This window comes from Ambystoma mexicanum, chromosome 9 (genome assembly GCF_040938575.1).
Source record: "Ambystoma mexicanum isolate Mex_15411 chromosome 9, UKY_AmexF1_1, whole genome shotgun sequence".
Classification (NCBI taxonomy): domain Eukaryota; kingdom Metazoa; phylum Chordata; class Amphibia; order Caudata; family Ambystomatidae; genus Ambystoma; species Ambystoma mexicanum.
Genome location: NC_090931.1, coordinates 637393621 through 637420146, shown reverse-complemented (window position 1 = coordinate 637420146; position 26526 = coordinate 637393621). Strand labels below are relative to the sequence as shown.

Sequence of the window (26526 nt, the reverse complement as noted above, 5' to 3'; positions counted from 1 at the left end):
CTGTCAAGGCATCCGTGAATGAATGTATTTCTTTCATCTCATATCTGGCCTCCACAGCAATCCTAGTGGACATATCCAAACATGAGGTTGGTAATTGGGGCTTATCTTAAAAGGCAGGACAATCGTTTTAGTTTTAATTAGGTCTTTAAGTGATACTTTTGAAAGTAATGTATGCCTTCACCCTCCATCTGCTATTTCCAGGTCAGATTTTGAAGTCAGCTACTTTAGCTTGCACTCTTTATTCATCAAAGAGCTATGCTTCAGGGGCCGAGTTATGGGAGTGGTTTTGTCATTTGCCTACCAACTTGGGCCTTACTGAAGCTTGGAGATAAACTAGTATCCCTCTGTCTTCAAAAACATGAAAATAGTCCATCTAGTCTTGCATAATTCTCTACTAATATCAACATATTGCTATTAGACTTATATTACCTACCCACCTGGGTTTATTTGTTCTTAATAATATAATCCTCTATTTCAAGATAAAGATTTCTATGTACAAAATCATGAGTGGTCATCTTTCTGTTTCAGCCTTTTTCATAATGGTAGTTGGAAAATGGAATATCTGTCATTCAAATAGATGTGGGCTCGACCCTGGTTAGAGCAAAATGACTGGCTCTGTTTCGACTGGAGTACCTGTGTGAAAGAAGAGCTGAACTGGAGCCATGCCAGCATGATCTCATCCTCTCATGCTTTATTAAATTCACATAGTAAATTCAACTGACGCTGCCACCCAGTGACAGTTAAACCTGCAAAATGTCCAACCACACTTGACCAATTTATGCAATCCTGGGCAAATTTCCCTACTTAAGTGGGTCATATTTCCTTTGGCTGCCACAATTTAGACCACTTAGAAGTGATTTTGGTAAATGTGCACTACACAAAATGTCCCAGTTATATATAGCATATTAAACTGCAGTGCCTGCTCCAAAGATAATACAAATATTTATCATATTGCACACTCACAGGCTCAAATAATTCTTAACTTGGTCTTTGCTGTTACTTATGAACCATGTTTCTCTGTAAAAGAAGTGGAACAGATGATGTATTTCGCTTTTTGGTTGGCAAGTGGGTTTGCCTGGAGCATTTTCCTTTACTTTACAAGGAGCCAGCCAGGATTGTTTCTTTTACTGTCCCGGGCTATGGACAGTGGTCCCGGGTTCTACATGTACTTCCCAGTTTGTGAATGGGGTGGTGGGCGGTCACACTGTTCTTGGACAAAGGGCATGCCAATATAGTCATATTTTCCACCTGCCACACAGCTCTTTAGTTTTTGCCATCAATTTCCCCCCACCATCCAGGACATTTGGATGCTGCCTGCTGCTCCCATTGTGCCTGCTGAAGATAGCTCCCCTGGAGCTTAAGCCCACTAGAAGATGTATACAATAACCAGCTCCAAGTCTGTGTGAACAATGACTCGAAGTTGCAATTTTGTGGTTGTGTGTCTAAGTCTTGAAATTAGAGTTGCAAAACATGGGACAGTTTGGGCCAACATCACTTTGCATTCTGGTATGTGTACAGTTTCAGTTGGGATGGTGAAAATAAAGCTATAACCACTCTTTTTGCTAAACGTAAGGCTTGATATATGTATCAGGTTGTTTTATATTGTTATTTGGGTACTTTCAAGTCATCTTTATGAAATAGAGCATTATTTTAGCTACTGTGACAAATCTAGCGATGTTGTCACTCCTTTCCCAGGGGCAATCTCTCCTTATGTCCTGAGATTAAGAGTGGTCTTCTTTGCTCTTGGTCCTTTCTTCCTTCCATTCAGGGAAAGGTGGTGCTAATTGTTATGGACAAAACAACAGCATTGTTTTATATAACATGCCACGAGGTTCCTGCTCCCATTCGTAATGGGCTCTTTAGCCATTGTTTCCTGATCGCCCTCCATCTTGAAGGGAAGAATAACATTACAGAAGATTCATTGAGTAGGCTTCTTTATGTCCCTTAAGAAAGGGAACTGACCTAATCCATAGCAAAAGATATTTCCCACAAATGAGGCCATTCATGAGTGCATTTATTTCCAAAACGGAACAATATTAGGGCTCATCACGAGTTTGGCAGTAAATCCACCACAAAACCACAAAATGGAATTACCGAAAACCGCCACTTGGTCAGGTGGTATTACCACTGAAGGCATTACCTCTGGTCATTAATACCTCTGCATTACAAGTGGCGATTTGGCAATGTAAATCCCCATTTTATGGAGTCCATAGGAATATTGGCGGTGTTACCTCTGGCTGATTTACCGCATGGTAATACTGCTGCTTTTTGGAGGTAAAGTGGAGCCATCCGGTAATTCTGCCAGGGGTAATATGGCTAAACTTGTAGTTTAGCGGTACAGAAAAAATGGAGGTAAACAGTATTACCTCAACTTTTTTACTACACCGCCAAACTCGTAATGAGCCCCAGGGCTGTGCCTCCAAAAAGCTTCCTGGATGAACATCAGAGAAAAATCCTCAGGAAAAGCTCAATTCTAGATTAGTCTCAGAAGACAATTTATACCTTTCCTCCTCTCCTGCTAATTCAGAAAACTGATGCAATTCAGGAGCTTTAGTCTCTGTACAGTAATTCTGATTTCTCCATTTTGGTTTCTTCAGATTTAGTTCTCGGACTTTCAGGATCTGTCGATCCTCAGTCCACTTGACCTTCCACAAACAGTAGATCTTCTGGTGCGGGAGAAGGTGCTGATTTTCCATCCTATCTTTGCATTGATGAGCTTGATTCTTTTGTTCCTGGAACAAACCAAAATATCCAGACCATCTTTCAGGCCTGGAAACACTCCACAAAGGGGCAGTGCAGAAGCAGAGGGCTGTGATTCGGTCACTGGGCTTTAGAGATGAACATAAATCCTGTCAAGGCATCCGTGAATGAATGTATTTCTTTCATCTCATATCTGGCCTCCACAGCAATCCTAGTGGACATATCCAAACATGAGGTTGGTAATTGGGGCTTATCTTAAAAGGCAGGACAATCTTTTTAGTTTTAATTAGGTCTTTAAGTTATACTTTTGAAAGTAATGTATGCCTTCACCCTCCATCTGCTATTTCCAGGTCAGATTTTGAAGTCAGCTACTTTAGCTTGCACTCTTTATTCATCAAAGAGCTATGCTTCAGGGGCCGAGTTATGGGAGTGGTCTTGTCATTTGCCTACCAACTTGGGCCTTACTGAAGCTTGGAGATAAACTAGTATCCCTCTGTCTTCAAAAACATGAAAATAGTCCATCTAGTCTTGCATAATTCTCTACTAATATCAACATATTGCTATTAGACTTATATTACCTACCCACCTGGGTTTATTTGTTCTTAATAATATAATCCTCTATTTCAAGATAAAGATTTCTATGTACAAAATCATGAGTGGTCATCTTTCTGTTTCAGCCTTTTTCATAATGGTAGTTGGAAAATGGAATATCCGTCATTCAAATAGATGTGGGCTCGACCCTGGTTAGAGCAAAATGACTGGCTCTGTTTCGACTGGAGTACCTGTGTGAAAGAAGAGCTGAACTGGAGCCATGCCAGCATGATCTCATCCTCTCATGCTTTATTAAATTCACATAGTAAATTCAACTGACGCTGCCACCCAGTGACAGTTAAACCTGCAAAATGTCCAACCACACTTGACCAATTTATGCAATCCTGGGCAAATTTCCTTACTTAAGTGGGTCATATTTCCTTTGGCTGCCACAATTTAGACCACTTAGAAGTGATTTTGGTAAATGTGCACTACACAAAATGTCCCAGTTATATATAGCATATTAAACTGCAGTGCTTGCTCCAAAGATAATACAAATATTTATCATATTGCACACTCACAGGCTCAAATAATTCTTAAAGGATAGTTCCGGGACTTTTTTTTTATTGTCCCTACGGGTCGGCCATGTGTTTGTAAGCATAAATCGGTAGATCGTAGGAAACTTTCCTATGGACCTTACCCGACTTTTCGCCCATTATCGCACTCGAAATCAGCCTCCATTTTGTGATAATCCTATCATTCCGCCGCATCGACCTGGCTCACCTGCCTTTGCGGCACTAAATCAAATCCCCCGCCCCTGAAACAGACTTTATCAAAACATTCATATTCCCCGCCTCTATCCGTGACGTGACTGAGCTGCGTAGGCAAACGCGCCCAGGCGTCTTCTACGCGACTCCACACAGACCCCGGAAATCAACACAGATCAGCTCACAATACAGCGCACCACAATTCGGAATATGAAACTGTACTTTGAAATCAAACCGCAAGATTGTAAATGTGGTAAAGTACATTTATTTGACATCAAATGTTTAGAGAATATTCAGCGATTTGCATTTTTATTTGCTCATGTTCCAAAAAGTTCGTATTGAGGAACGCGATGGTCCTTTGCTGTACACAGGGTCTTAGAGCATCTCACAATACAGCGCCACAATTCGGAATGTGAAACCGTGGTTTAAAAGCAAACGGCAAGATTGTACATTTGGCAAAGTACGTTTATTGGACATCAAATGTTTAGAGAATATTCAGCGATTTGCATTTTTCTTTGCTCTCGATCCAAATTAGTTCGTCTTGAGGGAAGCGATGTTCGTGTGCAGTACACAGGGTGTTGGTTTACGATAAAAATAAGCTCTTCGGTCGCACTGATAATCGCATGGCTGTTCCAACAACGAGGCACTAGGCCACCACAACGGTAGGTATGTTGCATCTAACCGTTAGTACCGCGTAAGGGCATACTTGTACTTGGCGATCGTCCCATAAAATGGTCAGGGTGGTAACGTTGTTCACGCGGAGAAGCAACTGGCGGCTGTAGAAGCCGTCCGCCGGTGTCCGGTACTCGTGACACAGACAGTAGTGAATGATGTACCTAAAAACATAAAAAATGAAATTAGTCTCACCATCAGATCCTTATTAAAATCATAGCGAGGACAGCGCTACTGGGTGTACACAAGTGTTTAAAGGCGTGGCGAGGCAGGGAGGGGGGGGGAGTGGAGTACAAGGTAAGTAGCATAAAATAATAAATAAATAGGGCCAGCTGGTGGCAAGTGCAAGGTAAGTGCAGAACAAGTGCTGGGAAGGGGGGGTTGTAGGATACTGAGACAGTCCCCCAGTGCAGGGGTTGACAGGGAGGCAGTGCAGGTGGAGAGTGGAAGGGCCCAGGACCGAGGTCGCAGACAGTGGACCAGTTGTAGCAGGGGAGAGGGAGAGAGAAAGCAGAAGCAAAGAGGAAGGTTTTGAGGTGCTTCAGTAAAAGCAGATGTTTCTCCTCAAGATAGTGCGCGGTAGAAAACAATATGCCACATAGAACGAACAAGTACAACTGAACCCGTCTTTAAAGCCACTGTATAGTAATGAAATTGCGGTATAAACTCATCAAAAGTTACTTACATTATATTTGCATTTTCCATTGTGTCTCTGTGTAGGGCAGACCCGAAACACCACTCCTTCTTTGCCGACGTTACTTCTTCTAATGAACGTGGCTCATCGTTTCGTTTCTGAAATTTTATTCATTATCTTTTCTTAGTCTTTCAGGATGGTCCCGGCCTGTCAAGGTCAAATCACAATAGAACCTTATACTGGGTCGTGGGTCGTTCCGCCACCCGAGCAAAACATCAAAGCAGCTGACCTTCACTTTGAGCGAGCACACATTTCTAGTTAGCTCCAGTTAGTGTAAGGGCATCTTGTCTGCGTGCCTTTTTTTTTATTGTCCCTATGGGTCGGCCATGTGTTTGTAATACGGAAACATTCTATAATTTTTGTAAAAATGATTTATATTACTGTTTGGTTTAATTGCAATGGGCCTGCAACATGAGGAGACTCGAGAGAACAGACAATCAAATTACAATCATTTAAACCGTGATGTGTATTTCTCAATGAGCTCTGCTTTAGGTGGACATGGAACAGAGGCAATGTTGGGTGGCAATGCAGTTGTCCCCTGCATAGGTTCGTTCACCACTCCATGTATGTGCCTATCGAGGACATCTACGATAAGTCTCTCAATAAACTCATATTGCATATCCTCAAACACTGGTTTGATCACCCATTGTTTACTTCTTTTAGTGAAGGCCTTATTGTAGCGAAGCGTCCCTAAAGTTCCGGTCGTCCTACTTTGTTGACGGCCAACATTATGGTTATGTGCCAAGACCGCTAGAAGAGTCCGATTTATCATGCCTTCCATGCCAAAATGCAATCTTTTGGGCCTGTACTTTAGGCACATATTGTGGAACACCTCCAAATCTCCTGTGTGGCAGAATTCCGTGAGTCCCCTCAAATCTCTTGTTATAGTTTTATCAAATACAATCTTTTCAATGGCCTTGTGAGTGGGTGATGAAGGAATCAACCACTTCTTCTTCCGTGCCTCCTCTGTGGACAAATGGCCATGTTCACATTTGTGGAAATGCTCATTTGTCGACCATCGATGTACGTTGCTACAGTGCAACATTACTGACCGCCATTTTTCCAGTAGAATTTCCAACGACCCTTCACATGTTTTTGAGCTCCACCAAAGATGGTTGCTGATTGACTTGGACAACTGTGAAATACCTTGCATATCTTTTTTTTTTCCTGCAGCCGACAATTTTTTATTGATTGTTTTTGCAAGATGCCATACGTCAAATTGGTGATTTATATTTTTGTACTCTTCTCTCATTGTCTTGGCAATTGAAACGTGTCTGTCCGTGGCTATCAGGTCGATCACCATTCCCCGCGATTGTAGTTCTTGCAATGATGCTACAAAGCCAACTTTCTCCATGGCCACTGAGGATGTACTTTGTGACACCTGCACGACCACCGAACTCACAATTTTCTTACTTTCCATGTCCTGAAAGTGGTAGGTGCAGTACTTGGCTGAAAATCCTGGGCTGTCGCACTGTCCATCACCGGCTAGCCTGAAGCGTTTGCCCGCGAATGTACTTTCCATTGACATTTTTTCCATTCTCCAAGCTTCGCTGATGGCTGGAAATAGATAATCGGTTTGGTATTTGTAGAACTGACTTTTCGCAATGAAATGGATTCCCACAAACTGAAAGAAATACTGTAACTTTTTAAAACTTGAACCACTAAAAAGTGCGGCCGCTGCACAAAGTAGATTGCCTGCTGGCAGTTGCCCCAGCATGGGTTGTGCAGACCATGCGAACGGATGATATTGTGTACAGGTGGCATGTATTTTAAGGTTAGTGCCTCGAATTGCACGAGTCACATTAATCAATGGCTCCCCACATACTTCCCCACCAACCCAATGCCCACATTTCATCATCATAATAATATCCATCAAACAGCTATCGAATACAATGAATTTGGCCTCTTTCCTTATACTGTCACTCTGCATCCCAGCTGGTTCGGCCTGTAACGTTGAGGACATGTCACTCGCATGAAAGGTACAATCTCTGATATCGTCTTCCGCTATGCTGAGTGATATTGATGGTGTTTCATTGTCGTCCACTTCATTCTCTTCCATTGCAACATCTGTTCCTTGTCCGGAGATGGGAGAAAAAAACAATGTCTTCAACTTTCGCGCGCTCTTATTTTTTGCGGGTGTGGATTCTGTGAATTGATCTCCGACTGCATCCAAACTACCAGGAGGACATTCACTATCAATGGCTGGTGGTGGTATAGCTCCGTTGTCAATCACTTCATATTCTTCCCATTGGCACGATGCATCTCCAGTCTCAAGTCCCTGCCAAAAGGTTTGACAAGCAACATCTCTCGTTCGCTTCACTGTCTGTGTAGATCTAGTTCTTACACCCACTCGCAACTAGAGGACAGATTAGAAAAGGGATGTTCAGTTTAAACACAACTTACAGTATTGAACTATTGACAGTGAAAGACAACATAATATAGTGAACAGGACACTAACCTTCTTTTGCTTTCTTTTCTTTGAAACTTTCTTGCCTCGAACTTCAACATCTGGACGCTGTTGCTCCGACTCGTGTGTGCATGTCTCCACTTCCTCTCGCGCTGCAACGACTATATTTTCATGATAAGCACATCCATCACTCACTGAGGCTCCATCGACTCCCTGAAACATAGAACTTTCATTAGTATGTATAATAATATTGAAAACACAAAATGTACTTGGGGACCAATACCCATACGTACATCTCAATAGCAAAACACGAATGAACGCATTGTGTAGAACATTCAAACGACAATAGTTCACGCATTGTTGATCTAGTTAGATTGAACTGTCAAGATCCATACCTCGGGCTCCGCATAGACTTCCATTGATGATATTATTGAAGATGACGCTTCAGCAACTCCCTGAAACACAGTAATTGCATTAGTATGGTTTTCTATTTTGTTTAAAAGAACATAAACTTTCTGCAGGCGTCAACGGCTCATCTAAATAGACCTGCACAAATGATCAGTTGTCTAAAATAAATAATGGATATCTAAATATGATTCGATTTGCTCCATCGTTGGAAGTGTCACCACCCAGAGATCTGCATCAACTACTAGGGGTGATGTTCTTGTTGAAGAAGCTCCGTCAGCTCCCTGAAACATAGTACTTGCGTTAATAAAGAAGGAAGTATAGCGGATGTAATCACGTCATTTGATCTCGCATGATTGATCTGTCAGTATCCATACCTCGAAATGCATAAGAACATCAAGGGACGCTGTAACTGCGGTGCACACTTCTGCAAGCTGTTGCGCCGACCCGTAACTGCATGCTCCCCCTTCTTCTTGGACTAATGCTCCATCGACTCCCTGAAACATAGGACTTTCATTAGTAATGAACACAATATTGAAAAAAGAAGACACATAGGAGGGCGACGACAGAAGGACATACCAATGGCTAAAAACGAAAGAAACATTGTGTGTAACAATCACGCTACAAGAATGCAAGATCTGATGATCTCCATCGATGGAACTGTCCGGAAACGTACCTCGAGCATGTGAGTGACATCTACGGTTGTCGTCAATGCGTTGGACTCCTCAGCATCTCCCTGAAAGACAGTACTTGCATTATTTTGGATAACAATAATTATAACTGAAAACAAAGACTAGAGGACGAGTACTGTGGTGTACCATTAGGTAAAATGATTACACGATCAATTAAAACTATTGATTTACATGCCTAAAACAAGTCAGTGTCAGAATAGCTAAGTAAGATTACCCGATAGGCGCTTGAAGTGGCTGATGACTGCAATAACGACACGGATGGAGAATCTTCCGCCTTCATATTGAGTGGATACATAAATGGGGAAATTATTGTTAGCTAATGCTACACACTACCGCAAGGCCGAGAGACAAATACGTAAACTTGACTCACCAGTGGAGGGATGTGGACGAATAGAGTGGGAATAGCGGTTGAGAGCAATTTTCGCCTCGCTCGCGGTGTTTTCTTCTTTATTAGCAATGATGTGGAGTACATGTCTGGGCTAAAGTGCCTGCTGCAGATGCGGTATCGATCACCCCTCTTGTCCGCAAAGACTTCAAGGACTCTACTTTCTAGCTCAGAGGCTGGATATCCGCAATATCGGACCCATTCTCTTATCTGATCTATTGTCTTAGGGAAAACATGCATTATAGTATCTTCAGATTTGTTATGGGTCTTCGAAGGGCAACCGCCAATGGAACAGGCAGGCATTATGGAAAGTTCTGAAAAGTAAAGATCAACAATTCTCTATGAATACCAATGTGTTAAAACATTAAATGACACATAAAAGGTTCAATGCAAGGTCCGTTTTGGTTCTTGGAACTATACACGTTATTCACATGCGGATAAGTATTTCAATAACTTTCAAAAAATAGAAAAAGTAATTTGACTAAACTCAGAACATGTGACTAGTTCCTTGCATGTACTGTCGTGAACGAAAAGAAAACATGGATGCAATTTGATGACTACTAGCAAATAGATATAAATTAAAAAATTGGACGCAAAATGATTATGGTACATGGACTTACCTTGACGAACAAACAGTTAGATGCAGGGATCAGAGTAGTTTCTTGTCGTAGAACAGGGAGCAGTTCACAGGTTGCAAACTGACGAGTTTGCTCAAAGTGGTCACGGAAGTTCACAGAGACGAAGAGCAGATAACCAGCACCTTCACGGGTTGACTAGCAAAGCGCAAAGAAGTTCTCATTAGAAATATGAAGTGGGTTATAAAGAATTCGAAACAGGGGTGTGTTTGTGAATGAATGACGTGTATATGTCGTGGCATTATGCGGTCTGCAGGGGGCCGTCCAGCGTGAGGGGGGATGCTTGGCAGGAGACACAGGGTCTGGAGGTAGACATGGGAACAACAAACCCATGCTCTATAGACCACTTTGAAGTGTACATGGTCTTTGGCACCTCTTGGCCTTTATCGCTCCCTGACAGCTCCACTTGCCAGCAGCGCAAGTACCCCGGTGCGAACTGCCTTTGATAGGGCGGGGGGTGGATCGGGGCGGTGGTCGTGCAGACAAGACACAGGAAGACTCGTGAATGGAGACACACTTATGTGGATTGCAGGGGGCCGTCCAGCGTGAGGGGGGATGCTTGGCAGGAGACACGGGGTCTGGAGGTAGACATGGGAACAACAACCCATGCTCTATAGACCACTTTGAAGTGTACATGGTCTTTGGCACCTCTTGGCCTTTATCGCTCCCTGACAGCTCCACTTGCCAGCACAAGTACCCCGGTGCGAACTGCCTTTGATAGGGCGGGGGGGTGGATCGGGGCGGTGGTCGTGCAGACAAGACCCGTTTGCCGCAGGGCCTCACCAAGGAGAGGCCATCTAACTGAATGTAAGAGGATGGCTGCAGGATCTACTACATGGAAGGCAGGGGGGTGAGTTTATAAATACCTCACCCTCCCAGGAGAATATATGGGGGTCATCTCTGTACCCGGTGCCCAAAAAGAGGATTTATTATGATCAACCATATTTATTATTTACCTATAACCATGTTTTGTATCAATAAAATCCAACAGCTTTTTATTGCCAACGCTTGATGCCAACCCACAAAATAATATATGTATGACTGCTGCATATATGGGTTCAACGGTTATGTGGATTGAAGGTGTGCGGCCAGCGTGAGGGAGGATGCTGGCCGGAGACATGTGGTGTGACAAGACAAGGCACTGGAAGGCTATTCAACGGAGACACACTAGATTCATTTAAAAAATCAAAACAACCATTGCTAAAATATATGTTGGGCTTTATTTTAGATTTTAGTTAAACATAAATAATAAACATTACACATTGTAAAGTTGAGGTTGCAGCACATCGAGGGAAAATCCGCGGTATTGTCCACTGTCACTGGGGAAATGTTGTCTAATGGCAAGTACCGCACAGGCAGGTATTACTCTCCGAACGCGGTGTCCGAGCCTCCCGTGAAGCCACCAAGTGAAGCAACGATAGGCCACCAGCCTGTACCACCTGTGAAAAAAAAAGATGCAAACTGTATTAAACTGACCAAACTTTCTTATCAATGTCGATTCAGGTAACACATGTCATTTTTCTTAGAAAAAAATTATATCTAGAAAATGCACTATATGGAACCAATTTACATGCGTTCGAATGATATGTAAATGTAATTTTATATGTGGGAGACGACCATGAAATAGTGGTGGCATCACTGACATCACAAACAGAGTATACTTACTCGTTACTCGGATTACGCGGACGAACAGTGCCACGAAGTTCGTGCATAAGCACCATCATCATCCTCAACACTGTCCGTGAGAGGCAGGCTTCCCTGAACTCTGGCAGCTCGGTGATGCATTGCGGACTTTGCTCGCCTTCCTGCAGACTTTGCTCGCTTTCCGAAATGTAGGCCAAGCACCCGGAATTTTCACGGCAGCAGCAGTTCTCCTCCTCAGTTGGCATTAGCTCGCACCGATTGCACGTGCACCAGGTGGAGACGCCGTCCATGCGACATGGTCCAGGCTCTTCATCCGTTGACTGGTCCTCCCAACTGCCGTCCGAATCCCCATCGTTTTCGCGTGCTTGCCTTTCCAGTAGTTCCTCCTCGGTGTACTCGGGCTCGTACATATACGGCATTATTGTGGCCATTGTGCGGTAAAGATAGTAAAATAATTTACAGAGATGGTACAGGTGTTCACACGGGCTACAAGCGGCGAAGGTAGCTAACCAGAGCACTGAAACGAGTCACAGAATACTCAAAGTAACACAGAGAGAGGAATGGAATCGAAAATCTGCTGCTGTATGTTGTGAAACGGTCTGTTTATACTTATTGGGGAAAGAGGCGTCCTGCCATTTCCATGGCAACACATCAATAGCTGAGGCGCAGCGATTGTTGACACGAGACGTGCTTGAAATGGGCAGTACGCGTCTGCTGATGTCAGGCTCAGGGGCGGGGGATTTGATTTAGTGCCGCAAAGGCAGGTGAGCCAGGTCGATGCGGCGGAATGATAGGATTATCACAAAATGGAGGCTGATTTCGAGTGCGATAATGGGCGAAAAGTCGGGTAAGGTCCAAAGGAAAGTTTCCTACGATCTACCGATTTATGCTTACAAACACATGGCCGACCCGTAGGGACAATAAAAAAAAAGTCCCGGAACTATCCTTTAACTTGGTCTTTGCTGTTACTTATGAACCATGTTTCTCTGTAACAGAAGTGGAACAGATGATGTACTTCACTTTTTGGTTGGCAAGTGGGTTTGCCTGGAGCATTTTCCTTTACTTTACAAGGAGCCAGCCAGGATTGTTTCTTTTACTGTCCCGGGCTATGGACAGTGGTCCCGGGTTCTTCATGTACTTCCCAGTTTGTGAATGGGGTGGTGGGCGGTCACACTGTTCTTGGACAAAGGGCATGCCAATATAGTCATATTTTCCACCTGCCACACAGCTCTTTAGTTTTTGCCATCAATTTCCCACCATCCAGGACATTTGGATGCTGCCTGCTGCTCCCATTGTGCCTGCTGAAGATAGCTTCCCTGGAGCTTAAGCCCACTAGAAGATGTATACAATAACCAGCTCCAAGTCTGTGTGAACAATGACTCGAAGTTGCAATTTTGTGGTTGTGTGTCTAAGTCTTGAAATTAGAGTTGCAAAACATGGGACAGTTTGGGCCAACATCACTTTGCATTCTGGTATGTGTACAGTTTCAGTTGGGATGGTGAAAATAAAGCTATAACCACTCTTTTTGCTAAACGTAAGGCTTGATATATGTATCAGGTTGTTTTATATTGTTATTTGGGTACTTTCAAGTCATCTTTATGAAATATAGCATTATTTTAGCTACTGTGACAAATCTAGCGATGTTTTCACTCCTTTCCCAGGGGCAATCTCTCCTTATTTGCCCAGTGAATGGCAGAAGCTACCTGATCCTGATCCTGGAGAGGCTAGCTGAGGTAGAACCTCATGAGGGGAGACAACCCTCATAGGAGTGGGATAGAATCGCTAGGTCAATTATGGCATCTCCCAGTCCCATTAGGACCCAACAACACTCCTTCACCCCGCCCCCATTTATATATGGCATATTGTGGTGTGGACAAAGAATCTCCACTATTTACTGAACACCGACCTTATGTACATCCCTCTTCCTTTGCTAACACTGAACCAACAAGCACTGAGATTTATGTACTTGCCCCCCCTTTTATAACACTGAGACGAGGAAGAGGGATGAAGTGATGAAGATCACTAGAAGCAGCAAGCCAATGCTGCGTTCTAGTCATTGGAAGATGTTAACAGGTGCCAGGACATGCAAATATAAAACACCTGAACCAGACGAGAGAATCAGCCCTCCCAACAGTGGTTGGGACACGGGAGGAAAGAGAGCTGCAGACTGGAGCGAAGAGGCTGGCGAGGACGGCGCCCCAGGGAAGTTAGGCGGAAGAGTGTTTGCCACACTGCCATCCCGAGCAGCAGTGACTGCCGAGCGAATGACAAGGCCAGCCAGGACCTGAGAAGCGATTCCAGGCAACAGACAGACAGCGGAGGAAACAGTGAGACACAAGGATGCCGAAGCTGCGACAGAAGACTGGTAAGCCCAGAGAAGGAGATTAGGATCCAGGGGCGCTTCAGGGCAGATTCCGTGTGCTGTCAGTAAAGAGAAAAAACCCACACAAGGGAGCTGGGACATTTAACACAGTTGGAGAAGGGTCGGTGGCCTGACATATGAAAGATATAATTAGCTGCATACACAATCAAGTGAATGCTAATGAAGAGTGTGAACCTGGGATTTGCACTCGAATATTCAGAGGATTCAAAAAGCCCTGGCAGGAGAATAAACCAGACACTCAGCGAGTCTGGGATGTGCACGCAAGTAGCAAAATAAAATCCTGGCAGGACAGTAAGCCAGGGATTGGAGAAACGGGGCAGAGACCCCCAGGAAGTGCTGAGAAAACAGGGGAAGAACCCCCTTTTTATTGTGGACCAAAAGGGTACAACCATGCCCCTTTCTGAAAAGGGCATCAGGGTCCTGAGAAAGAAACGGTACTGTTGTGGGATCGGAGAAAACTCAAGGGAAGAGCCATTCTCATTGGGATATAGAATCAAGAGAAACAGAGAAAACTCAAGGGAAGGGCCATTGCCCTTGGGAATATAAAATCAAGAGAAACAGAGAAAACTCAAGGGAAGCGCCATCACCCTTGAAATTGTGTAATAAAGAGAAAGTGTTGTGTAAACGGAGAAAACTCAAGGGAAGAGTCATCCTCTTTGGGATTGTAGAAATATCCAAAAGTGACATTGTAATAGCCAAAAGAACTCTAGGGGAGGGGAAGGCTCTTCTCTAGTGGAACTTTATTCGTTTTTCTTTTCTGCACCTTATAGGCTTTATATTTTTAGAGTTTAGTGTGTGAGGGTCAGCTTAGGATTTTGCACACAGGACAGAGAACACTTTTTGCTTTAGACATCCTGACAAAGACGTTCCTTAGTTTTGTTGAGGCAGGAAAACTGCTCTTACAGTCAGGGGCAGGTAGGATTTCCCCAAGCCTGCTTTTTTTTATAATAAAAGTTTTTAATCAATACAAAACGTGTTACTGTGTCTGAGTCTTACTCTTGATCCCTCACACTACATAAAACCATACATTAGCACACATTTATATCAGCTAGAGTCGAAAGGTTATGTGGTCAAGTGTCCAAAGTGCAGACTAGGATCAAATCACATTTTACAGAAAGTGTGTCATTCTGGGCAAATCATTTAATTTCACTGTGCCAAGTCTTCCAAAATTGCTATGCGGGCATGTTTTCTCTTATGGGGGCAGGGAGGCAGGACTTCAGCTATGAGTTTGCGTTGCGCAAGGTAGGGAGGAGGATGCCAGGTATTGTTTTTTTATATGGGCTTTGTATTTGAGGGTGGGGACAGATGGCAAGGTGTGCATCTTTTGCTGGTTTGGCTCGTGTTTGGCTCCTAGAGCCACGCCAGCCACGTGGCTTGCCTCAGGCTCGGCTCTACCCATGAATTCTTTGGCTCCCCCACCTCTGCATTCAAGTCCCATTAATTAAAATAAGTCAAAGCCCCTCGTAGTTGTGATACCATGAACAGTTTCACTTTATCGGGATTTGTGCATTCAACATCTCAACATCTTCCAGGATCCCAAATATTTTAATAACAGAGCTCCTTACACTATTTTCTAGTTTGATTGTTCTGGCACATAGCTATTGCAATTCGCTTTATTGTTCCTTTACCATTTTAGCGTTGTGCTAGAAACCTCTGCCTCTCCACTATTCACTCCACCTCATTCATTTAAATGTGTTAGGTCTGATGCAATCCCTTACAATGCTGACTTTATTTGTGTCAGTTCTTCATTTTCATTCAACGCTGTACTTAAATAAGACAGACCTCTCCTCTCTGTCCTTGTAAGGTCAGCCTTAGCATGTACAAGTACTCCAGCTTCATTGAAGGAGGCAGAAGAGCAGTTTTGCTGTTTTCTCTTTCTTGCACTTCTTGCTGTTGCTTCTTGTGGTGCATTGACCTCCTGTGATGGTGAACCTTTTGGCTGGCTAAGAAGGTGCTTTGGGTGTCCTGGCCTTCTATGTGATGCAGGGTATTTTAAAACAATGTTGGCCTGGAAGGGTAGCCAGTGCAGTTGCTTGAGGGTGGATTGATATGGCTGAATTTCCTCTGATCTTTGAGGCAGACTAGGGCATGTTGGACTGCTTTCTGGGGTGAGAGGCCAGTTCATCTGCAAGGAAGGTATTGCCTCTATCCAGTGGGTGAGCCAAAGTATTGAGGAGAGTTTTGAAATCAGGGTGTAAGATGACAGACTTTACTCTGCTGAGAAGTGATAACAGACACAACGCTGTCTGTGTTTTGTTGGTGACATGAGCCTCAAACGAGAGGTTTCAATCATTGCTGGATCTCAGATAATTCATGCAAGGTTTTGTTTGAGGTGCATATCCATTGAGTTCCATTTCCCTCAGCCATTTCTGGACTAGAGCTTGCTTGGTAGCATTTCCAGGTAGAACGGTTTCCATATGGTTGAACTTCAGGAACAAGCTCCACGTCAAGAGCTGGATGAAGTAGAGGTGGTTTTGCAGTTGATGCATGTTGATGTTATGGCTGACCTTCAGACTGAGCTGTCTGCAAGGATGTTGAGGAGGGCCTTGTGATCGGCAGGATAGATGTGGCAGAGAGGTTGTGCAGGACCAGTAGATATGGATCTCCCAGTCTGTGATGTGAAGGCCAATGGTGGCTGTCTCAGTGTTTGAAGCCATTATGGTAATCATGATGGGGGTTGTGCTGCACAGTATTGTCATGTAGCTGGAGGCAGACGAGTTTCTTGAAGAAAGATCTGTATGTGATGGGGTGGGGATTGACTAAGTTGTCTGGGCCAAGTGTGGTTTATTTTAGCAAAGAGAGGTTTTGGCAAGTGTTCAGAGTATGGGGAAGGTGCCTTGAATGATGGAAGCCTTGATGGTGCTGAGGAATGAAGTGAGTGATCTCATCTTAATAGGCGTGGTTCTTGAGGGCTGTGAGGATTTTGGACCTTTTTAAGGTCCTCAACTTGTTCCACCTCGGGGTTGTCATGAGGAATAGTGACTCTTACTATAAACCCTGGTATAATAGCCATCCAAAAATGTAAACTAATCTATTGAACAACCTCCATGCAAAAATGGAATGGAAAATACTATAAAGGATCGGGATTTATGCAAGTAAACACAAGTACTGAATAAACAATACTTGAATGCTATCCTTTTTTTAATGTAAAATTCGTACCCCTTCTACTAACCCAGAAAAACGGTCTATCAAAATCGCATTCGCATGACTGAAAGTGTGGGACCCCCTATCTATTACCTCTGTGCACCGGTCTATGTGTGATACCTATTAATGTGTTCTAACTTATCACCTCTCAAAGCTACACTGCATCGCTGTACTCTCTTTAAGTAACCCAGTACATGGTTATCCCCTATGTGCATTTATTTATGTGCTGCACTCTACGTGTAACTCCATTTGCTACTGTCTTTATGCTGTCCTCTTTGTGCTAAGCTCAATATGCTATTATCTGTATTCCTCCCTCTGTGTAGTGCCATTGTGGGCTGGCCACTGCACGCTATTGCTGTGTTACCCTCTATATGCTGCATTCTCGTTCATATGTTTGCGGGCTACCAGCTGTATTTGACACGTTTGCTGACCCCTGCATGCTACCTTTCTTTGCTACGCTTGCTAGTGTGCTCTATGTGTCCTTCCCTTCACATGCTTCGTTGCGCTGCCTGTGTGCCAGTCTCAAAGCTGTTCTCTGTGTGTTGTCTCCGCAGTGATACCTTCTTTGCGCTATCTTTGTTTGCTTACCTCAAATGTCTTCTATTTGGTCCCCTCCCTTTGTGTCTGAACATCTGTGTGCAGCCCTTTAGGTGTTTCTTTTTGTGGTTCCCCACTCTGCTGCTCTGCGTATGATACATTTCTGTGTTACCCCATGTGTGCTGCTTCCGCTATAGTGCCTTTGTGTGTCCCCTCTGTATTTCCCAGCTGTTTCCTACTACTCTTTTTTGTGCATGCTCTCCTTGAATGCTGCCCTGTGTGCTGCCCTCTATATGCTGCCATCTCTAAGCTGGCCTTGTGTGCTTCCTTTCTTTAGTACCCATTGGCAGGCTCTTTGTGTGGTGTCCTCTGTATGCTGAACTCTGTGTTGCCTTTTCATGTTGTCCTCTGTAAGCAGATCTGTGCATGCTGTCTTCATGGTAGCACTGTTATGCGCTGCTCTCTGTGTAATGCCCATTGAGCACTGCTGCAAGCACCCCTTTCTGAGCTGCTAACCTTCCATCCCCTCTGTCCTCTGCAGGAAGCCAGCTGCGCATATGTGATCATCCTGATGGCTCTGTTCTGGTGCTTTGAGGCCTTGCCGCTTGCAGTCACCGCGCTGCTGCCAGTCCTACTCTTCCCCATGATGGGCATCATGGATTCCACTTTGGTAAGACCAGTGTGCCTCTCGCAATCCGTATTCACCTCACAGCATGCATCTCAGCTCTGGACTTCCTCTCAGGTTTTTGAATGGGAGTGCACCCCGTCTAAGATTTGGTAATGTCAGAAAATCTCGTAACTAAAAGATCGAGTGGATATTTTAATCAAATTTCACCTGTACTAAAATTACGCATCACCTAAAATGTCGAGCAAACTTCTTTTTATAATGCCCATTACATTTTACATTCAACTATGCATACTAGTTTTCATTAGTACTGCGAGCATGTTTGTACACACTGCGCGACCTTCCTAGTTTTCATTAACCCCTGCATTTGTCCATTTGGACCCATGGCCAATCAGCCATCATTTGCTCATTCCTCAGATGCAACTTGTTTTCTTACAAGGCAATTAACTTGGAATGAGACAGTAGTTTCAAAATGGCAAATTTGGCCGCAGTTTTATTTCCACAACAAAAGAATCACTGCACACATTTCGTGAAATCCAGTCTGTAAGTGTGGTGCTTGCTCCGTGTCCAAGATCACCTGCTTCCCCCTATACCTTTGTATAGCGTCCATAGTAGGCCCAACTCTCCCCACCCTTTGTGCCTGTGCCTACCCTGCCCATGCAGGTGTCCGTGGGTGGGGAGAGCGCTGTTTCTTTTGGGGGAAGCTGAGCCCTTGTTGTTACCACCAGACACCCCTGCCGTTAGGCTCCCAAGAGGCGCTGGTCTGAGAAGAGCAAAGACCCTTCCGGCTTCCTTCTGGCTCATTCGGAGTCTGTCTTTTGTGCTTCGTCGCCCAAACCTCCCTTTGAAATGTAAGAAAACGCTCCCAACCTGCCCTGTACCTCTTCGCTGTCCCTGGTGCCAGGGGTGTGTCTATCAAAGAGCTCAGATCACCCCAATCATTCCCCACCACTGTTCCTTGAACAGGGCCATCACCTTCCTTGCTTCTGGGCAGCTTTCTCAGAGCTTCTCCAACTGTAAACGAGACAGAGAATCAGCGGCCGCAATTTTGATACAGGGAATGTGCTGTGCCCTGACCTCGATGTTTAATGCCAGCAGGCATTTGGTGAGTTCCCTGAGCAACTTCAACACTCTCAAATTGCTTGATGACCCCAGATTAATAATCTGAACCACTGCTAAATTGTCTGACCAAAAGGATACTTTTTTGTTCTCAAGGAGTTCCCCCCACAACTTAAATGCTATGACAATGGGGAACAGTTCCAACAGCGTGATGTCCTTCGTGATTCCTTTCCTATGCCACTCTGCCGCCACGTTTTGCAGCACCACCTGACACCCAGGATTGCCCCGAAACCGAGAGACCCCGATGAATCAGTGAATAGTTTGTGCCTTTCGCTGCTTGCCCAGTACTCCCTCTAGATTGAGACCCCATTTGATTCTGACAGAAATGTTTCCCACATCCTGAGGTCCTCTTTTACCTCGTATCCCAACCAGATGTGTTCAGAGGCATGCTGCAGCCCCACTGTCTTCAGTTCTATACTTCTTGCAAACACTCTCCCCCGAAGGCATTACTCTCCCCGCGAAATTGAGGTTACCCGCCAGTGATTGCAACTCCCTCAGTGTTGCTTTGCTCTTCCCCTTCAAACGTTGTATCATGTCTTTCAATTTTTGCACCTTGTCCTGCGGGAGCCTGCATTCGCCCTTTACTGAATCGATTTCAATCCCCAAGAATGTCAGAGTGGTGGCTGGGCCCACTGTTTTTCCAGGAGCCAGCAGGACCCCCATGTGGGACATCAACCCCTGAAATGCCTCCATGAGTGGCCTGCATTCCTCGGTCCCTTTCTTACCAATGAATAGAAAATCATCAAGATAATGTAACATTCCACCCTCCTTCATTTTTTTCTCTCACCGTGAATTCCAAGAAGGTACTAAATGCTTCAAAATAAGCGCATGAAATGGCACAGCCCATTGGCAGACATTTGTCATAAAAATATTTCTTGCCCACCTTGAAACCCAGCAGATGATGGCTGTCCTTGTGAATTGGCAATAGTCTAAACGCTGACTCAATGTCTGCTTTTCCCAACAGGGCACCCCTCCCTGCTGCTTTTACCATTTGTATAACATCTGCAAGGAGGTTTACTGCACCCTACACAATTCCACTGGTAGGCCGTCATTCACTGATTGCCCCTCTGGAAAGGAGAGATGGTGGATCAGGCGGAACTGGCCTTCTTCTTTTTTGGGCACCAATCCTAGTGGTGACACCACTAAATTGTCCATGGGAGGGGAAGAGAAGGGGCCCGCCACCCTATCTAGCTTGATTTCTTTCTCCACTTTCTGCTCCACCACCTCTGGCCTTTCCAGTGCTGACCGCAAGTTATTTGCCTCTTTAACCCCTTGGTTTCGTGCCCCTGGGATCTTGAAACCCCACCTGAACCCTTGCCACAGCAACTTTGCATCAACCTTGTTGTGGTATGTATTAAGAAAAGGAGTCATGGCAAGGAGGTTAACTGGTGTGGGTAAGTTCCTTTTAATCATACTCATGTCTTTCACAGGTTTGTCAATATCATCTCCCTTCATTAATACCTCAATCTCTCTTTGACTTCTCTTTAGGTTTGCTGCTGCTTTTATGTTTTGCTTTGCCTGAAGTTGAGCTGCGGGCTCCGGAGCCCCCCCCCTCCCCTTGGGTACCTGAATTTACACACTTGACCATAGGAGCAATCCCTTTCTGCAAACCTCCAACAATCTTCTCGCTCCCCCTGGTGGGTTTCTGCCCGATAGACCCAGGAGGAGGGCCCGCGAAAGGATCCCCTACCTCGCTGTGTATAACCCCCTCTGCCTCTCCAAACCCAGGAATTCTCCCGTTGCGGTTTGTCCTCGGGTTCCCTGGCGGGCCTCATCTTATCAATGTACCCCCCCGACAAACGAAATCCTTCTTTACGGCGGCGGCGGGGCAGGCGTCCTACTGAAGGTGCTGGATGCTTCCTGCTGTAGGATGCCTGCTCGTTATAAAGGGCTTACCCCGCTCTTTTCCTTTGTTTGCCCTTCGCGGGCTTTGGGTGGTTTTGGCGCCGTTCTGCCCCCACTCCTTACCCAGGGGGAGGGGAGAAGGTTAGAGGAGCCCCCTGCAGCGGTTACTGGGCCTCCTCCTCCATTTTCTTTGGTTATTCCCGCCGGCAGCTGCATTTCACGCATTGTGAAATCTTTTGACCTAAAATGTCGAGCTATCTTCATTTTCTATCTCAGCTCATTCTCTCATATTTTTCTTTCGTGTTTTGCGTATAACATTTAAATTACATTCACCCCTTTTCTAGTAATAACATCCACCCGATTTATTTAAGAAATGCTTACTATAGACGATCGATACGCTTCAAACGCGCTAAATTGAAAACATCTGTTTTAGTTTTCGTGCGTTCGTGTATTCTCTTCGATCGTCTTTAGTGAGCTGTTTTTAAATAAATTGCATGCATATTTTCTTTGATAATGAGTTGGTATTTTGAAGGATTATGCATTTAAAAAAAATGCCTACAACAGACGATCACACAACATGTGTGATAAGTTAAAATATGTGTTTTAGTTGTGATGCGAACTAAACATTCTGTTCATTACTGAAGCACTTTTTTTATTTTCGCACGTTTGAGTACTCGCTTAGATTGGTCTCGAGCGAGTGCTCGCGTTACAGACTTCTGAATTAATTCCAAACAAGGATGCAAAGTAAGTTATATGCCTTCCATTTAATGTATTTGACCATAATCACAGACAATAATGGCTTTACTACGCTCTTTATGATGAGTTAATCTATTACAATGCTCCATTCGATATTTTCGGCAACACAAAGGATTACACTTCGTTCATTTCCATAGCATTATTTCACTACAACGTTTCGCATGGATCAGGTTATTTGAATCATGTTCATTCTCAGTAGAGGGTCTCCCACATCCTTGCTTAATTTATAAAACTTGGGTTTTCACCCTAAGTAACCCACGGTAACCCAGACACAGACCCCTTCCTCACTGTGCCATAGAGAGGTTCTGCTTCACCTCACTGAGGAGGCCCAACAAGGCCGAAACATGTGTCTGGGGTTGCTGATATCACTCTTGTTCAGAGGAGAATTTCCCTTAGGGGTGGGACCAGACTGATATGCAAATAGCTATTTCTCCTCTGTGAAGGGTGCAGTGAGCTAAAGCGTGATTGTAGACCCTCCTGAGTGGAAGAAATCCCATAGAACAGGTTATGTGAACCATGTTCGTTCTCAGTAGAGGGTCTCCCATACCCTTGCTTGACATTAGCAGGTAGGTTGTTCCAGAGTGTGGGAGCATAGCGGCAGATCGTATTGTCTTCTGGTCTTCTCCTTCTTGCATTCCTTGGATTCCAGTCTGGTGATATCATGGCTCCTGGTGTTGGGTGGACCTCCTGAGATGGTGATCTTTTTATCTAAGTATGATGGTGTTTTCAACAGTAGACCTTTGTAGGTAATGCAGGCTATTTTGAAAGTGTTCTGAACTTGGAGGGGTGCTCATTGTAGTTCCTTGAGAATGGAGGAAATGTTGAACTTCTTCAATCATGCGATGAGGCGTGCTGCAGTGTGCTGGACAGGCTTTCAGAGAAGCCAGAGTAGTGATTCTGATACCTGCCAGGAACGTGTTTCCCCATCCAGGTGGGAGAGCCCCCGGTCGTTGACAACAGATCAGAAATCTGAGGCAAAGATGTGGGATATATTGACCCACTCAGCAGAATCCCCATCCATAATCAAGCTGCGCTTCTGTCTGCAGTCAACAGCAAAATGGCTGCGCTGGCTCCTTGGAGCACCATTGCATCAAAACTGTGTTTTGCAGCAAGAAGAGGATGGCTGCCCCATCTTGGACAAACACCATTGGCAGAGTTGGAACAGGGGGCACACTGAGAAAGGTGCCAGTATCTTCTTGGGTACACCCAAAAGAAGCGAATGAAAGAAGCGCTGCTCTGCTGCTTGCAAAAAGTTGCCATTCAAAAGGGAATATTTTATACAGAAAGAAATGCTGCCCTGACGCTATTTTCATTTATTCTACATCACCTTGCTTTTATCCATAAGGCCCTGCCATGCCCATCCATATCCACATTGTGCTTCAGCAGAAGAAAGCATGATCCCTGAATGACAGGCTGTGCCAGCCAAATCTGAAAAATCCAAACAAACGTCACTTTCAGCCACAGAAAAAGATAGATATTTGAGTCACAAAATGTCAAAAATATCAATGCTTCAAAGAAATCTCAGCTCTTTGTGTCTGTGACAATTTCAATGCATCTGTGTTTCAAGCAAATTGCTGTACATAAGGAACTGACTATGGCTGCAAAACAAATGTGGGAAGTCAGATGGAAGAAGCGAATTTAAAAGGGAAATCCTAGCAGCTTTCACCATGTGTCAAAATGGGCTGTTGCAAACCAAAGAAAAAAATGAGTCACGATCCATGCCCCTGACCCCCTCAGGGATAACAGCCCCCTGGCAGCAGTGGGGCTAAATCCCTTCATACTGGCCCCAAGGGCCTTAAAACTCCATAAGAAACATACATGGAGTCAGTCCTGGTGCCTTTGGCGCCAGGCTCATTATCAGGAATAAAGCAATACCAGTTTTGGACCTTAATCCAACATGGAGGCCTATTGCACAGCTCAGATCTTTAGAACCAAGCCATGCGGTCTAGTGTTTTGGGTGTGACTGGGCCTGGAACTACTTGGCCTGAAACTACTTTACCTGGGCTATTTAAACAACACCCAAACAGCAGAACACGCTTCGAGTTATTCTGCACTCCTGCAGCGTAACGCTCACCGTGTCCAGCTCTTGCTCATCTGCTTCTCCGCCACCCCGATCCTGAAGCCCTAGATCCGGATTCCATTAATAACCTGGAAGAACAAGAACAGCATTAGCAAGCAAGGCCACTTACCTGTGAAGTAACCGGCCTTGAATCCATCCCGCACTTTGCTTACCTCGCCCATCTCCGGAGTTCGCTGCAACCTGCAAGGTTAAAGAAACAAGGACAGCATTAATAACAATTCTTACCTGGGCAAGAAGCTGTTCCTGGCAGCACCCTGCGCTTCTCTTACCTCGCCCATCTCCGGGTTTTACCGCAACCTGCAAGGGAGAAGGAACAAGGTCAGCATTAACAAAGCACTTACCTGGGCAAGCAGCACTTCGATCGCTCATCACCCCAGAACATCACCGCAACCTGTACAAAGAAGAGAAGAGAACACAGGTTAGCAATTAACACCAATAAACAGCGCAGCGCTCCGCACATCAATAACTCACAGTGGTCTTCGCCATCGGCACGGCAACTCCGAGATCGCAACCATTCCTGTGAAAACAAAAAGAGACATTGTTAGGGAACAGCATAGTGGAGCAAGACGCTGAGAAGACAGAGAAAACGGAGGGAAAGAAAGGGACAGAATAAAGATGGAAAAGACATTATAACTCACCTGGAAGACAGCAAGCAGAGTCGGAGTCACATGGACCAGTGAAGCAACTAGGTCCACTGAACGCCCGCACCAACAACGCGCCCCTGCACAGAGACGCAGGACGGAGAGTTCAATGCACAAAAACCTAAGGTGAGCAATAACCCCAAGGGAGGGGATTTGGACCAGAGGGAGATGGGAGTCCACCCATCACAGAACCAGTATCTTAACCCTTCATTCTCCTGTTATAGGCACTACCCAATGTCTGGCACACAACCAAGCAGAGAGGAGTCCAGGATAGCGCTTAGACCTCCATTCAGTATCGTGTGGCGCCCCGTGGATACCAGGTGAACGTAACAGAACTCGAAGCCTCAATTAAAACAACCTGTTGGGCGTCATGGAAACATTAGAGACTGACCAACTAGCCCAGTTACTGGGAGAATTACGGGCCGAGGTGCACTCCGCCCAGCAAGAAACCAATGCCCTAAGGAGGGAGTTGATTGTGAAAGGACCGCACCGATGAATTAGCTCCAAACACAGGCTGGGCAGGCTCCGTTGCCAGGAAGTATTCCATCGGTTCCAGCCACATCCGTCAATCCAGTGCAGGTGGTCCTCCATGGAGCAGTTTCTTTGGACCCACCGGAACGTTTTACGGGGGACCCAAGAAAATATGCAGTATTCATGAACCAGTGCCGCCTCCATTTTGTTTGTACACCCGGAGCCTTTCCTAACGATCAGTTGCGGGTTGCCTTCATTCTGTCATATCTGAGTGGCAGTGCCACGGATTGGTCCATACCGTTAGTAAGTAGGGGTGTCACGGTATTAGTTTTATGACGGTATGATAACCTTCTTGCCAAATGACGGTATATCATGGTTATTGCGGTTTAGCAGGTGGAGTTAACTAATCTTAACAAATATTTTCTAAAAGGTCATACATTGACAGATTTAACATCACAAAATAAACCAGGCACCCAGGGCCAGAATTCGGCTTTTCAACATACTTTCCACTGAAATGCCTTGCTTCCACCAAACACAAACACACGTGTGGAGGGGGGGGGGCTGCTGCAACTGGCAAAGCAAACTGAATAGCTTTTCTTAAGTGGTCATTTAGGCTTTTTGCTCCCCCACTGGCTACTGGTGAAGATGAACATGTTGCCATCTTGATAACCTGCATGCCACAGATCAATGGAGGCTGATGGTAGTATACGCTTGTGCGCATACACACACACACACACACACACACGCGCACTCTCTCTTTACGTTACAGCCTTTAGTTTACTTGCGGGCCAAAAGGTGTTCAGTAATCACGGACATGTTACCCTTTGGTATGGCATCAGGGAATACCGACAGATCAGTGAATTTCGCAGTGTGACTTATTATATGTAAATTCAATGATAGAACCAGGGAAATCCCCCATTGCCATATGTTTAGAGAACATTATCCATTATAAATATATAAACCCCAAAGCCGCCACCCTAAAGTAAACCCTTTTCCTTCTTGGCACTGTATCTATTCTTCCTATTGCTAACATATTGATTTTGTGTCAGGCACGTGTGGTTTATGGAATGGCATTAAAAACTGCTCTAACTGAAACTACTTGGCAAACGGCACATCCAACAGTGCAAGACCAAGACTGCTCAGCACTTGCTTACTGCAGCCTTTCCAAATCAGATTGAAAAGCACACTTAACGGTATGAACAGTATAACGGTATAAACAATGTGACGGTTATTATTGTTCAATTAAGTGGTTCACGGTATGTTTAACGGTATACCGTTATACCGTTACATCCCTATTAGTAAGCCAGGATGACCCACTCCTGCAGGATTTCAGGGGGTTTCAACAGGAGATGGAGAAGCTGTTCTCCCAACATACCCAGGGACAAGCTCTGGA

The 26526-nt window shown here is 44.9% G+C and overlaps 1 protein-coding gene across 1 annotated transcript in view; it reads left to right on the top strand.

Moving 5' to 3' along the window:
• SLC13A2 (solute carrier family 13 member 2) overlaps positions 1-26526 on the top strand; it is a 739631-nt gene that overhangs the window by 164756 nt on the left and 548349 nt on the right. The window contains exon 2 of the mRNA XM_069615341.1: positions 18138-18266. Within this exon, the coding sequence (XP_069471442.1) occupies positions 18138-18266 (129 nt within the window). The remainder of the gene's footprint in view (positions 1-18137; positions 18267-26526) is intronic.